Here is a 15151-nt window from a genome sequence, read left to right as displayed (position 1 = left end):
GACTTACTCTGTGAAATGGCGTTGTTTTGTTTGACATTTAAGGATGAATGACAGATAGATTAATGTACTTTCTGCTATCTAGTGAAAGAACGTTTAAGTTTTGTCCTGAATAAATGAATATAATGTGTTATAATTTCCTCTTTATGTAGATGAGGAACCCTTCCTGATCTTTGCCAATCGCTATTACCTACGCAAACTCAACTTGGATGGCTCCAACTACACTCTCCTCAAACAGGTGAGCTCTACAGCTTCCACTTTGGTATCAATTTCAGTGTGCTTCGGTTGGGATTTCCCCACCAATTCAAACTAATATATTTTACCACGACAGGGATTGAACAATGCAGTGGCTTTGGACTTTGACTATCGGCAGCAGATGATTTATTGGACCGATGTAACGACCCAGGGCAGCATGATCCGGCGTATGCTCATCAATGGAAGTGATGTTCAGGTAGATACCAGATATATCTATACCATGTGGACAAGCTTTGCACTACAAGCCCATGAGTTATGTCGTATTTTTAAAAGATCACAGTATTTACTGTCCTTTTTGTTATTGACAGGTCCTTCATCGCACATCACTCAGCAACCCAGACGGGCTTGCCGTGGATTGGGTTGGAGGAAATCTGTACTGGTGCGATAAAGGGCGGGACACGATTGAGGTGTCAAAGCTGAACGGAGCATACAGGACAGTTCTGGTTAACAATGGTTTGAGAGAACCAAGGGCTGTGGCTGTGGATGTACGCTATGGGTAAGTATCTTATATTTCATGTGATGACTGCACTTTGCGCCTCATTTCTTTTTTATCCTAATGTGCCCTGTTTTCTTGTCAGGTACTTGTACTGGTCAGATTGGGGTGACACCCCTCACATTGGGAGAATTGGCATGGATGGCACTAATCGAACTGTCATTGTGGAGGACAAAATCACCTGGCCCAACGGTCTCACTCTGGACTTTGTGACTGACCGCATCTACTGGGCTGATGCCCGAGAGGATTACATCGCCTTTGCAAGTTTAGATGGAACCAACAGACACACGGGTAAAGCCCCCACACACACACACGGCCAAGTAGAATGTGGTTTGTGTTTTTTCTTGCTAGATAATACTAACAATGTGTTTGTGTACTTCCATTACACTTATTAGTTCTGACCCAGGATATCCCCCACATCTTTGCGATGACCCTATTTGAAGAGTACATCTACTGGACAGACTGGGAGACTAAGTCCATCAACAGAGCTCATAAGACTCTGGGAATCAACAAGACGTTGATAATTAGCACTTTGCACAGACCAATGGACGTCCATATTTTCCATCCATACCGTCAGCCAGATGGTAATGGCTAATTATCTTTTATATGGATTTATGCATTTGATTTTCAGTGGAATGGCTCATTTTCTCTCTTCTCATTCTGCAGTGGAAGGACACCCATGCCAGACTGACAACGGTGGTTGCAGTAACCTGTGTCTACTCTCACCAGGAGGGGGCTACAAATGTGCCTGCCCGACTAATTTTTATTTGGCAGCAGATGGCAAACAATGTTTGTCTAACTGCACTGCCAGCCAGGTGGGTTACATAAAAATGCTAACTTGACTGGCTGCAGGTTGTGTTATTTGGGAACTCCGAGACCTCCTGTGGCAAACTTCTAGAAATGTAATGTGCGCATGTTCACGTTTCTAACTGAGTGATTCCCTATTCTGATTCTCCAGTTTGTTTGCAAAAATGACAAGTGTATTCCATTCTGGTGGAAATGTGACACCGAAGATGACTGCGGGGACCGTTCAGATGAGCCCGCCGATTGCCGTGAGTGAAGAGTGCTTCCCGCTTCTCATCTCCCGTTACGCTTCTGTGCAATAATAGCTCTTTGTCTTGTCGCTACAGCTGAATTTAAGTGCAGACCTGGTCAGTTCCAATGCGGTACAGGAATCTGTACAAATCCTGCCTACATCTGTGATGGGGACAATGACTGCCAAGATAATTCAGATGAAGCTAATTGTGGTAAGTTGAGACAAATGTTGAGTAGTAGGAGTTATTCATTAGTTTGTGTCAAGCCTCTGTGAACCACTTGCAGATATCCACGTGTGCCTGCCCAGTCAATTTAAATGCACTCACCCCAGTCGTTGCATCCCGGGCATTTTCCGTTGCAATGGACAGGACAACTGTGGAGAGGGAGAGGATGAAAAAGATTGTCGTAAGTATTGCTAGTACAACAATTATTATGTTTATGTACCTTACACTGATTTGTTAAATGACTGAATTGTTTTACACATTATTGACATAGCACCTAGACACTCTTTCGTCTTTGCTTGTAAGATTGACATGTGTCTTCTTTATAGCTGAGGTGACATGCGCCCCAAACCAGTTCCAGTGTGCAGTCACAAAGCGCTGTATCCCACGAGTGTGGGTGTGTGACCGGGACAATGACTGTGTGGATGGTTCTGATGAACCTGCCAACTGCAGTAAGTCCAATGCATGCATTTTTTATTTTATTTTTTACAAGTAGTGTGTATTTCCATCATATTTAATCCTTTCATGTAGAGTTTTTTCTTTTTTTTTCCTCAACCTTCTTCATGAGCATTCTATTTTTTTTCATATGAACCATGGTTCCATTCTGTTTGTGTATTGCAAATAACACATAATATATGGTAAAAAATATAGCATCATTGCAGTTTCTAAGGTCAAATTGAAACAAGACATATATAATAGGACTGCTGTTTGAAAACATGTGAACTTTCAGTCCCTCACCCGCAATGTCGTATGTGTTGCAGCTCAAATGACATGTGGCGTGGATGAGTTCCGTTGCAAGGACTCGGGCCGCTGCATCCCAGCACGCTGGAAATGCGATGGGGAGGATGACTGCGGAGATGCTTCAGATGAACCCAAAGAGGAGTGTGGTATGTTGACTATTTTATGAAAATGTCCTATGCTGTGTTAAAAATCAAAAATCGGAATATGTTGTATCGATTCTTAGATGAACGTACATGCGAGCCATATCAGTTCCGGTGTAAGAACAACCGTTGTGTGCCTGGACGCTGGCAATGTGACTACGACAATGACTGTGGGGACAACTCCGATGAAGACAAGTGTGGTGGGTTTTTACGCTGTATTTTACTCTTTAAATACAACATTTGGCGCATACACAAAACCTGAAGCCTCTCTTGTTTGATAACATAATCAAAAAAAGTCAACTAGCTTTATGAACAAGTACATTTGCGTATTGGGACTAATCCAAAGTAGCCCTGCATGTACTCTTGTACTTTAAATTCAGCCGTTCCAATGGAACTTATTAGTTTTGGCATGTATCCAGTGTTAGCAATGTCAGACATATCAACGTTTTGCTGTTAGACTAACTGAACCGCAAGATTCCATTTGACTAGCCTTGTGTTCATTACACAACTCATCTCATCTCATGTCTATTTTGTATTTCACACTGGACTGTTGCCGTGAGCCAGAGGTAGGTGTTTTCATGGTTTCAGCTCAAGAACCTCAGCTATGTACTTGATCCCTTATCCTCTCTGCCCTTTTTGAATCCCTGGAATTTTCTATCCTATACTATAGTATACTGTATGCTTTCCATCCCTACTTCAGCTCCCCATGAGTCATCCCTGATTTTAAAAAAAAATCTATAAACCTCTTTTTTTTTATATACATCCGCCTGACTCGCCACAGACAACCAACCACCTTTTTCATCTGTTGTAATACTTTCTCTCCTTTTTTCTATTCCCCCCTCCCCCCTTTTCTTCCCGTTTTGCTTCTTTCAACCCGTTAAACGGACAATTCTCTCCATTCAGTTCCTCGCCAGTGTTCAGAAAGCGAATTTGCCTGCACAAATGGCCGCTGCATTGCCGGCCGCTGGAAATGTGACGGTGACCACGACTGTGCTGATGGCTCAGATGAGGTTATTACTTTGCAATTTTTCACTTGAATGCTAGAAAATTGGAAACACTAATGGAAAGCATTGTTTTTGTTTTTTTTTTGTCCAGAATGGCTGTGAAGTGAAGTGTGATAGTGATCAGTTTCAGTGCAAAAATGGACACTGCATCCCAATCCGTTGGCGCTGTGATGCTGACCCTGACTGTATGGATGGTAGCGATGAAGAACAATGTGACAGTGGTGGTGAGATCATCATTTTCTAAATGAATAGACCAGTCAGTGTTTTCCAATATTTATCGAACCATGTGAGCGTCCATACGACTTTGCGCAGATTCTCTATTGACAACAGCACAAAAAAAGTCAATTGCAATTCATTATAAATGTGCAAATGGTGGAAAAACAAGTTGTATAGTTCATGCCCTAAGATACTTTCAAAAGTATCGACAAAGCTCCTTAATCATATGTTCTATCTTCAGGGAAACTAAAAGATTTGGATTCTGGACAGGCAGGGAGTCTAAGATCATTATAATCAAAAATAACAATACACTTCATATATAAATGGTTGGTAGACCTTGAAAAGGTATTAGACAGGGTTATGTGAACAGTCATGCTGCAGACTTTATAAATCTCAAAAGTGGATTGAAGCATAGAAGGCTGGAAATAGATTGATCACATCTATCAACAGATGGAAGAAATTAGCATTAAAACAGCATGAACTAAAAGCTACATACATACACAAGCAGTGATGTATTACCCAAAGAATTATTATTGGTTAGTTGGGGCTCTTAACTTGTTTAGACATGGATGCTATGAAGGGAAAAAAAGGAAAAGAAAGCATGAAAGATGGAAGAGGGTAGAGAGAAGTTGATGATTGATGCACTTGAGGTATGCCTTGGGAGAACTAAATTTATTACAGGAAGTTGCTGTGAATAAGGAACTGCTGAAAACATTTTTTTTAAAGTCCTTTGGAGATTTATTTAAAGGTCAGAATTCATTTTGGATGGAGAAGAGGGACTACCTAAGACTCGTATTCTTTCAAATGAGAAAACAATGTCACTGCACAACATCAAAATGTGACAAAATGTAGATTTATGCCTTAATTATATCTTACTAGTGGAAAAATATTTACCACTTGCCTATGAATGTCTCGCTTGCACAGACACTTGAACAAATATAAATCACTCAATGAATAATTTGTGCTTCAATTAAATTGAATCATTTTTTACGTCTCACCTGGTGATCTCACTGATATTGCCAAGCATAATAGCCAAAGACATAAGCATATTTCTATTTTAGTGGGTCGTCACTGCCCCCTGGATGAGTTCCAGTGCCACAACACTCTTTGTAAACCACTTGGCTGGAGATGCGATGGCGAAGACGACTGTGGAGACAATTCTGACGAAAAGCCAGAGGAATGTGGTAAGCTAAACGCATTGACAGCAATCTTGCGGACTGTTTGCAAATAGCAATGTCTCGTCCTCACTTCTGCACTCTCTTTCTCTCTCTTTCTCTCAGTTAAATTCCAATGTCCACCCACAAGACAATTCCGCTGTCATAATGACCGCGTTTGTCTGCCAATCTCAAAACGCTGTGACGGGATCAACAATTGTGGGGACAACAGTGATGAACTCAACTGCCGTGAGTTGTCATTTAAAGTTGGATTGATTACCACTCCCAAAGTAGATAGGGTTTCCCCTACATGCATTCAAGCACATTTTAACTTCTTATAGCATGCTTTGAAAGTATTCATTTGAACCAGGCCTTATAGTTTTTACATAACTTGAGACAAAGCGCAATCCCTTATGATTCAGTTTTTCAGGGGTCGGTTAACAACCCTGTGTTTATTACTATTTGTAGATTTAATTTAGGGACAACTCTGACTACATCATTTCCACTGCTGCCTACCACTAAAAGCATGCAACTCTTAATTTGTATAATAAAATCCCATGGAAAAACATTTTATTAAAAATCTGCTGATGTTCACTATATACATTTACTTTTTTGTTCCCTTGTATTTGAATAGAATTTCTGAAAAGGAATTGATTGACACTTATGAGGATAAGCAGTTCAGAAAATGAATGCACGGATAGCATAAAAAGGCAAATAATGATTTTTGGAACATGTCTTTTGAACATCTTGTCAACGTTCTACTTCAGAGCTCCCTCCTCCTACGCCTGTCTGCCAAAAAGATGAATTCCACTGCTCTAATGGCCGCTGCATCAGCTCTGTCTTGAGGTGCAACTTCTTCAATGACTGCGAGGATTACGGCTCTGATGAAATCAACTGCAACAAGAAAGGTAGGAAAGTGGCAAAGCTGGCATGAGAAGCCGTTCTATCCGGTTCTAACTGTGAAAATGGGGCCTTGCAGACACAGTGTTGAACGACTGCCGCAATAATCGGACAGTGTGTGGTGATGGTGATGAAGCTCACTGTGTCGTCAATGCTACAAGCTCTTTTTGTTCCTGCAAACCAGGCTTCCTGTCTTATGGACGTAACAGATGTGAAGGTATAGTTTTTGTCAACTCAGCTCTTTTGGAAAGCTGGCGATGTGCTACAAATTTTATTTTGTGGCTTACTTTTTTTGACAGATAAGAACGAGTGCAGAGATTTTGGAGTGTGTTCCCACATTTGCAACAACACAAAGGGATCTTACAAGTGCAGCTGCCACAAGTACTTTACCAGAATCAATGATACTTGCAAAGCTGACAGTGAGTATATTGTTAATATATTTTTTAGCCTTTTCTCTGGGTACAGTATGAGGAAAAAGTATGTGGGAACCTAGACATTACATTTCCCACCTACAGCAAATGAACATAAAAACACTAATTCACTTATAGTCAAATATTTTTTTACGTATGTACAAATGTTGGGCAATAGTTTTAATAATTTCATTTATACAACATTTATATTTCATACTTAACTTATGTATTCTATTGTGCTAAACAACAGGCTTTATTTTATAAAATGTGTTGGTTGCCACCTCTTTCCGTGTTAAAATACAGATAAATGGAATATTTATATTTATATTAAAATGCTAATCGGACAGATCATCAGGTTAAATCTTATCTTCCATTGCTATTTGTTTGCTTTTTCACAGTTTTCTATTTCCAAAAACTTTTTTATCACACCTTTTTTATCACAATAAATCCTCCCAACGTGCAAACCATCGAACTCCATGTAAAATATAAAGATTCTTCCCACACACTACCATGATTTTGCAATGCTAGAAATATCAACAATGACATGACAAAAGATCCTCCTATAGTATGCAGTTTTACATTTCTGCTGTGTTCACTTTGTCCACAGCTCAGAAACAAGTACTTTACATTGCTGATGACAACGAGATCCGTGGCTTGGACCCTTCCATGCCAAACTGGCGCTATGAACAAATCTTCCAGGGCGATGCCAATGTGCGCATCGATGCCATGGATGTCCACATAAAGACAAACCGCATTTACTGGACCAACTGGCACACAGGGCGCATATCTTCATATGAGTTGCCTTCTTCACCCTCCCCGTCACCCAACAACAATCGTAATCGACGGCAAACGGAATCACAGGTCATCAATATGGAGGTAAAAATCAACAATAGAACACTCAAAAGTTGCTTTTTTTGTTTTTTTTAAGTGGGTTATATTGCTGTCCCTATTCAGATCCCTGACCTGAAAATGCCCCGAGGCATTGCTGTGGACTGGGTAGCAGGGAACTTATATTGGACCGACTCTGGTCGAGATGTCATTGAAGTGGCTCAGCTTAGCGGAGGAAACCACCGCAAAACTCTCATCTCAGGCATGATTGACGAACCTTATGCAATCGTGGTCGACTCTCCCAGAGGGTATGTTGAAGAGTAATGGCTTATTTAGGTGAATAAGTAATTAACTTTGTAAATGACATGTCATTGTCTAGGAAAATGTACTGGTCCGACTGGGGTAACCACCCCAAGATTGAGACAGCTGCCATGGATGGAACCATGAGAGAGACGTTGGTGGAAGAAAACATACAGTGGCCAACAGGTAGAGCATTCAGGACGTATATGTACGAAAGTGTGACATATCTGTCCATAAATTTCATCTTTAATAAACCTTCATCCCCTTCAGGCCTTGCAGTGGACTACTTCAACGAGCGCTTGTACTGGGCCGACGCAAAGCTATCAGTTATTGGCAGCGTGAGGCTGAATGGCAGCGATGCAGTGGTGGCAGTTAATAGCATCAAAAACAGTTGAGTAGCAATTTTCTCTTCAATTTCCATGTTTATGTATGTATGTTTTGTCAGTAATAAGGCAACAATGAAACTAAAAATAACAGACTAATGGACAATTGTGCTTATGTATTTATGTTGGTTTGGAAATATTGATTTATTATTAAATATTATTTTAGTTTGTGACATTAAATATAAAAAAAATGCATTTTATATTAACGTGAACTGACACACTAATACCACCTTTTTTCCCAATTACTCATCTGGGTTTGTTGCATGTATTTATGGATATTATGGTATTGTCTTTCCTTAAACAGAGCTACATCAACCCTTCAGTATTGATATTTTTGAAGACTACATCTATGGCATCACCTACATCCACAACCACGTCTTCCGTGTAAATAAATTTGGCAAAGGAGAAGTGGAGAACCTGACAACAAGAATGAACCATGCCACTGATTTGGTTTTATACCACCGCAACAAGCAACCAGAAAGTGAGTTTAGTTTAAGCCAAGGAATATAAGAAAAGAAAAGTATGGTGTCATTTTATGCTTTGTTTATTTCCTAGTGAATAATCCATGCGACAGAAAGAAATGTGAATGGCTTTGCCTTCTGAGTCCAAGTGGTCCAGTTTGTACCTGTCCCAATGGACATAGACTGGACAATGGCACGTGTGTAAAGCGGCCCATACCCACATCATCTCCTATCTGTGAGTAAGCACAAAAGACACAAATGCACACTTTCTTATTGCAAGACTAACTTTATTTTCATCAGAAGTGTATGGTTTGTAATGTAGTAACCTTAAAATGTGTGTAAGGAATTCCTGCTCAAAAGTAGTTGAATTTTCCCCCTAAATTTAAATGTGTTAATTTGACAAAATAACATGAAAAGTTGCTAAAGATAGCAACCAAAAAATGTAAATTGTCTTCTGATGATTGTCTGCAGCACCGCCAAGTGGCCCTTGCCTTGTCCAGTGTATGAACGGGGGCAGTTGTTTCCTGAATGCTCACAAGCAGCCCAAATGTCGCTGCCAGCCCAACTATGGAGGAGAGCGATGTGAGATTGACCAGTGCAGAGACTATTGCAAGAATGGAGGGACGTGCACACCTTCTCCTACAGGTAGGAAGCACCAATTGATAAAAAAAAAGTAAACTCATTTGCTGTAAGTAACAAAAACCCAAGAGAGATGTTTGTTTCCATCTGGCTGAGGATGTTGCTTTGTTGCTCTGGGCAGGGAAACTGGTTTAAAAGGATCTTTAAATCCTTTAAAGGTCTTAAATTTACTCTTGATGAAATGTGTTAAAACACATTACATTTTGACTGTTAGGTCATAAATTATTTAAGTTTGTGTCTTAGTAAATCTTCAAGCTATAAAAAAAAGTCTGCTAATGCAAATAAATTCAATTTATTGCATTCTATTTTGGCATTGCTGATTGATATTTTTGAAGGTTGTCTATGAAATTTCCCTTAGAAATGGCATTGAATTTTGGAATAAGCCATCTCAGCCACTTATACGGCTTCATATATTCACAGAGCATTTCTCATTAACATATGCATCATTTATTTAGCATACCTTCCAAATGTCCACAGGTACTCCGACCTGCCGATGCCTTCCCGGCTTCACTGGGCCAAACTGTAATCTGCACACATGTAAGAATTATTGCATAAATGGAGGCAACTGCACTGTCAGTAGTGGTAACCAGCCAACCTGCAGCTGCCATCATGGATTCCTTGGTGACCAGTGCCAATATAGTGAGTATTATTATCATCTGATCGCAAATGGTGTTTACTAGAAAGCCGTATTACATCTGACCTTCCCGGGCACTTGTTTTTGTGCGTAGGAAGCTGTGAAGGCCACTGCCTGAACAGAGGCACGTGTCTTGAGAGTGCCAGTGGCTCCAAAATGTGCCGCTGTCTGCCTCAGTACACAGGCAGCACGTGTGAAATCGATAAGTGCCACTATTGTCGCAATGGAGAGTGTATTCCCAAGGACAGGTTTTCATCCACTGGAGAGTTCACCTGCCGGTAAGTCTTCTGTCATTCACATAACATGCAATTGTTCACACTCTTTTTGATATGAGAATCACAAAAAGAACAGATCTGACTGGATACTGGATTTTTAAAGGGAGGATTTAGGGACATATTGATATCAGATTGATTCATCGAGTCATGTTCATGCAGTAATTGAGAGATATTGCAATTGTTGAGCACTGCAATGGTTGTATGAGGATTTAATTTCAGTTTTGATGGTGTATTGAGTGAAGCCCTTCAGTAATTCATTGTGTCATTGGGCCAAATAATGTTTTATGGTTTCTACTATAACTATTATATTATACATTTTGAATTTTTGAATGATAAAAAAAGTGGCCATCAATAGTAAATTCTGAAAAAGATGAGTACCATTTTTTGTGTGGCTATAAATAAGACATAGTGGCCTTGTAGAATTCACTTTGAGAAAAATGAAAGCATAATCTTCACTTAACTCATGTTAAAAGACACCATTTTCAGTTCTCATTCAACACAATGCCATATTTCAGTTAATTTTCCATAACAATTGTAGCCTCTTGCCTTCAAAAAAACCCGGACACCTGGACAAAACATTGACAGGGTCAAGATTCAAACCACTGTCCACCTTATGGCTGCCTCAATTAGAATACACAATCGCCTATAACAATCACCACATTTGTATTTGTAAGCACATAAACAAGTATAACAAAATGCCATCCACTTCTAACATCTTCCTTTCCTTAACAGATGTGCAAATGGAAGAATCCAACCTAGCTGCTACTCATGCGATACAAATGAATACTGTGCCAACGGCCAGTGTTCTATCAATCCTATCACACATCTCCCAGAGTGCAGGTGAGAAAACATTACAGCATCAAATTCCACTAAATGGCCCCATACATGACACATTACTGCTTTTGTGTGGGTGTGTAGATGTTCTTCTGGCTGGACAGGGCATCGATGTGAGTCAGCCACAAGTACTGAAGGTGGTCCCAGTTCAGGAGGGCGTAAGTGACACTTAAAAACATGGCAGACTTCAACCTGCTACATTATGTTTAATCTACGAGTGTGTATGTGTAGGTACTGCCTCCATATTGATCCCCGTACTGCTGCTACTACTGCTGGTTCTACTTGCTGGAGGAGCATTGTTCTGGTACAGGAGAAGGATGAGAGGGTGAGTTCCTTATAAATACCTTGTGGAAAAGCGTTTTTTTCTTTCTCCTTTGTTCATTTCCCTTCACTTCCTTCCTTGCCTCCTACACTTTAACGGCATCTCCTCTACTCCTCAGGTCTAGCCGGCCCAGCAAAACCGGCTCCAAACGCTTGCGGTAACAGATGCAGTCACCCCCTCTTGTCACATGTTGTTGTGCTGTGCTTGTTACTGTGATTCATTTTAGACTTTCATTGTGTTTCCTCTTCAATCTTTCTATTCAGGAGCTGTTTAACAGATCTGAAATGAACAGATCTGTGTGTTTGTGTGTGTGTATAGTAACGTATTTTTGTAAATGTCTTTCATGCTGCCATATTGTATTACTTGGTAGGAATGGGCATGTGACAAAATTGACCAACCAGTTATAGATTGATGTGAAATCTGAAAGTCTAGTTGCAGATAATGCTTAAACCAATACGAATAACTAAGACAAAAAGAGATAATAATCCTTTATTTTAATAATTTCCTGACTATATCTTGTTTAAGATGAAAAAATTCACTCAAGGACAACCTGTCCATAAGCAAAAAGATTTCATTCCTACACTGTATAACTAATTCCAATTACATTTTTTTTTTCTTTTCATTAAATTTGTTAAATTAAAGTAAAAAGTCTATATTTAAATGGGTGTATTGGTTTAAATGTATGGTTGGTGAATTTTGTTCATTTAAAATGCGTATTTCAAATTGTCTCCACACCAAACGTTGTTCTCTTCCTATTGTTCTTTGCGCCTGTTTAAGACAGCAAATTACAGTAATTACACCTAAATTATTTGCACTACTTACAAATTGCATCCATTAGTTGGAACAAATGTTAACGATAGAACAAGATTAAAGCTGCCCATCCCTACCGCATTTCACCGGTGATTTAATTGGTAGCAAAGTATCTAAGCATTTCGCTAAGATTTATTGAGGTTCATTTTGCGCTGTAAAATCTTAATCAAGTCCTGGTTTAATAGAAAGCAAGGCTCGTGTGTTTGCCTGTGCTGTTGCTTTTGCTTTTATCCTCAGTCTGGTTGGACGTGACCCCATGATTCACCTCTCCTCATTGTGTTCTTTTGTTTGGACGCTGTTAAAGTGTCACCTTCTTAAATCAGTTTCTTAATGTTTCGTGCAGAGCAAAGGGTTTCCAACACCAAAGGATGACCAACGGGGCCATGAATGTGGAGATCGGAAATCCCGCTTACAAAATCTATGAGGGTGAGCCTGATGACGATGCAGGGGAGTTGCTTGATGCAGACTTCACCCTCGATCCGGACAAGGTAGAGTGGATTACAATATATATAATGCTGGCTGAGTTGATCTTTTTGCGTCAGATTTCAGTGACAAGTAGAGAAGCAAATTTGTTTTCTCATTCGCTTGACTTCAGTTGCCGGAGCCGGAATTTGACTTAACATCCAGTCAGGAAAATGTCCAAAAACAAAAAACATGTACCCCAATGGAAAATGCATGTCCAATTCATTTTAAAGACATAATCATTGTCTTATTTTTTTGCACACATACCATAGCAAATTAGTATATATTTTTTAGCATTTGTAGTGTGTAGTATTAAGGATTGAAAATATATTTCTACTTCCAAGTTACAAAACCACCGTCAGCATAATTTGACAAGTAGAGGTACCACTGATTCGTGACTGGACGTTTGGTCGCCGGTCTTTTGATAGCCGGTCAAATGTACTTAAATATTAAACAGTACTTAGATATTAAACAGTACTTAGATATTAAACTCTCTCTCTTAGATATTTAAATCTTTCTTAGATATAGACTCTCTCATGAATATAATTTTGAGAGCTGGTTTCAACAGTAAACTCTCTGTCACCATTTGACCGGCGACCAAACGTCCAAGCACCCACTGATTAACTGTCAATGTTCTTCATATAGACTTAATATGTATTTATGTATATTTTTTGGCCCTGTGCTTATGCAATCAGGACAAACCAACTTTTTTTTTCGTCGTCGTCTCATTCCAGCCCACCAATTTCACCAACCCAGTGTACGCCACGCTGTACATGGGCGCCCACAGCAGTCGCAACTCGCTTGCCAGCACGGACGAGAAAAAGGAGCTGCTGTCACGTGGGGAGGAGGAACCCCTAGTGGACCCCCTGGCGTAGACCGCCTATCACCTTATTCCAAACACACCCCATTTTCTTGCCTTTTAGTGAAAAAAACAACAAAACACGTGGAGAAAAAAAAATAAAATACAGGAGAGAAAAATGACAAAAAAAGTGTGAACACTGTATAAATGTACAAAAATGAAGGACTACTTTTGTATGTGATTGCAGTATTATATTTTGTTCTTTTGAGATTCCTCCGGTCAAAGATAAATAACATTTTCTATGAGAGATTTTCAATTTACACGTGTCCCTTACCCTTTTACCTAAATAGCCACTACCTCTGTGCAAAATGAAATGGAAAATTAGAAGTAGTAGTTATCATCAGAGCAATTTTTTTTGGTTTCTTTTAATGAATTGTATAGCAAGCCAGCAAGAGAGAGAGAGAGAAAACACATCATTGTTCCATTTCACCAGTGCCAAATGTTTGTCGTTTGTGGACTTTGAGAGGGAAAGGCAAAACTCAAAGTTGTCTAAATTTGTACGGCTTTCGTCTGGATGAGGATCTTTGTGAGACGTTTCAGCGTTTGTGTATGATGCCACAGATTATCTCGAAAGATTGCCATGTCTTCCTTGCACAGAATTACAATTGGGTGGTGATTTTCAGGCTTTATACAGTAACGAGTGGGTCTAATGTTTGTTTTTATGAGAACGCGATAGCAATTGAAGATCACGATCTATTTTAAAGTGTGTAAGTCTTGAATGTTTTGAAGAGAAAGTGCTTAGCTGGTCAATAGCGGGAGGACCAAAGCACACCCAGTCCCCACATGGCGAGGTGATATCATGTGACCTACAGGGTCTTCCTTGATTTGAAGGTGACACGAGTTCAATTGAAGGGTCCTTTCAGATGAAGTTAAGATCCTAATGGACCTTTTCTAAAAAAAAAGTAATACTAGCTTTTTACCTTAAGTGGACTGTTTTGTAAACAACTCTTGTCTTTTAAGTGCATTAAGCTCATTTGGTATTTGTGTTGTTGTTCAGCTTGGTCAAACCTCTTGTGTCTAACTGGTGTGCCCTGTTGCTGCTATTGCTGCCACTCTTGTCCTTACGCTCCAAATGCTGCTTGTCAGAAATGTGTCAGCCATATCTTAGTGCATGTAACACCAATCTTCAATATCTCAAATTCTTCTTGAAGACAGCGACAATGTTTTATTTTTGCATAACTGTCAGCAAGTGTTATTTTACTAAGTTGTATGTTTCGTATTTTAATTGAGATAAGTACAATCATGTTGTGTCCCCAAGCAGCAGTTTTGCTCAAATTCGTGCATTTTACAATTGTTGCTGAATCACCCCCCCCCCCCCCCCCCCCCAAATGAATGACGCATAGCTTTTATAATAAACAGTGCATGGATGCTCAGACTTTCTTTTGGAAAGAGACTAATGTTTAATTTTTGCCGGAGTACTTTACAAACTAAATAACAGATATTGTTATAAATAAATTGAAAATTGTACAGAAAACAAGGCTCTTTGGATTTGTTTTGTTTTTCCTTTGTAAAGATAAGTAAAAATGTTACTCAATATTTGGTAAAGTTAGTGTACTGACAGTCGGACACATTGTTTTACAGCATCAGGACCACAAAAATCACGACTAACCTACGTCATCATTACACCACAGACAAACGTCCTAGTAGAGCGCAGTAAGCAAGCCACCATCTTTTACCCATTCAATATGGCGTTCTCGGACCGCACAAAATGATGCGGAGGGCCAGATTTGGCCCGCGGGACGCCACTTTGATACCATGATCTACGTCATCATTACACC

At 39.7% G+C, this 15151-nt stretch overlaps 1 protein-coding gene across 3 annotated transcripts in view; it reads left to right on the top strand.

Moving 5' to 3' along the window:
- LOC144202555 (low-density lipoprotein receptor-related protein 1-like) overlaps positions 1–14844 on the top strand; it is a 72780-nt gene extending 57936 nt beyond the window's left edge. For 2 of the 3 annotated variants that reach the window (XM_077725370.1, XM_077725371.1), the window contains 34 exons: positions 150–235; positions 329–448; positions 561–748; positions 831–1036; positions 1141–1329; positions 1412–1560; positions 1704–1797; positions 1876–1992; positions 2066–2185; positions 2331–2453; positions 2763–2888; positions 2966–3082; positions 3786–3892; positions 3978–4110; positions 5164–5286; positions 5383–5505; positions 6024–6164; positions 6236–6373; positions 6456–6575; positions 7174–7442; positions 7521–7702; positions 7774–7880; positions 7965–8084; positions 8382–8558; positions 8633–8773; positions 9010–9183; positions 9655–9816; positions 9906–10089; positions 10819–10926; positions 11005–11078; positions 11152–11245; positions 11361–11399; positions 12396–12540; positions 13249–14844. In XM_077725370.1, the coding sequence (XP_077581496.1) occupies positions 150–235; positions 329–448; positions 561–748; positions 831–1036; positions 1141–1329; positions 1412–1560; positions 1704–1797; positions 1876–1992; positions 2066–2185; positions 2331–2453; positions 2763–2888; positions 2966–3082; positions 3786–3892; positions 3978–4110; positions 5164–5286; positions 5383–5505; positions 6024–6164; positions 6236–6373; positions 6456–6575; positions 7174–7442; positions 7521–7702; positions 7774–7880; positions 7965–8084; positions 8382–8558; positions 8633–8773; positions 9010–9183; positions 9655–9816; positions 9906–10089; positions 10819–10926; positions 11005–11078; positions 11152–11245; positions 11361–11399; positions 12396–12540; positions 13249–13389 (4637 nt within the window). In that variant the 3' untranslated portion in view covers positions 13390–14844. The remainder of the gene's footprint in view (positions 1–149; positions 236–328; positions 449–560; positions 749–830; positions 1037–1140; positions 1330–1411; positions 1561–1703; positions 1798–1875; positions 1993–2065; positions 2186–2330; positions 2454–2762; positions 2889–2965; positions 3083–3785; positions 3893–3977; positions 4111–5163; positions 5287–5382; positions 5506–6023; positions 6165–6235; positions 6374–6455; positions 6576–7173; positions 7443–7520; positions 7703–7773; positions 7881–7964; positions 8085–8381; positions 8559–8632; positions 8774–9009; positions 9184–9654; positions 9817–9905; positions 10090–10818; positions 10927–11004; positions 11079–11151; positions 11246–11360; positions 11400–12395; positions 12541–13248) is intronic. The other variant, XM_077725372.1, reaches the window with a different exon arrangement.
- The last annotated feature ends 307 nt before the right edge of the window (positions 14845–15151 follow it).

Source organism: Stigmatopora nigra, chromosome 10 (assembly GCF_051989575.1).
Source record: "Stigmatopora nigra isolate UIUO_SnigA chromosome 10, RoL_Snig_1.1, whole genome shotgun sequence".
Classification (NCBI taxonomy): domain Eukaryota; kingdom Metazoa; phylum Chordata; class Actinopteri; order Syngnathiformes; family Syngnathidae; genus Stigmatopora; species Stigmatopora nigra.
The sequence above is the reverse complement of the archived record's forward strand: the minus strand, read 5'-3'. Positions and strand labels throughout refer to the sequence as shown.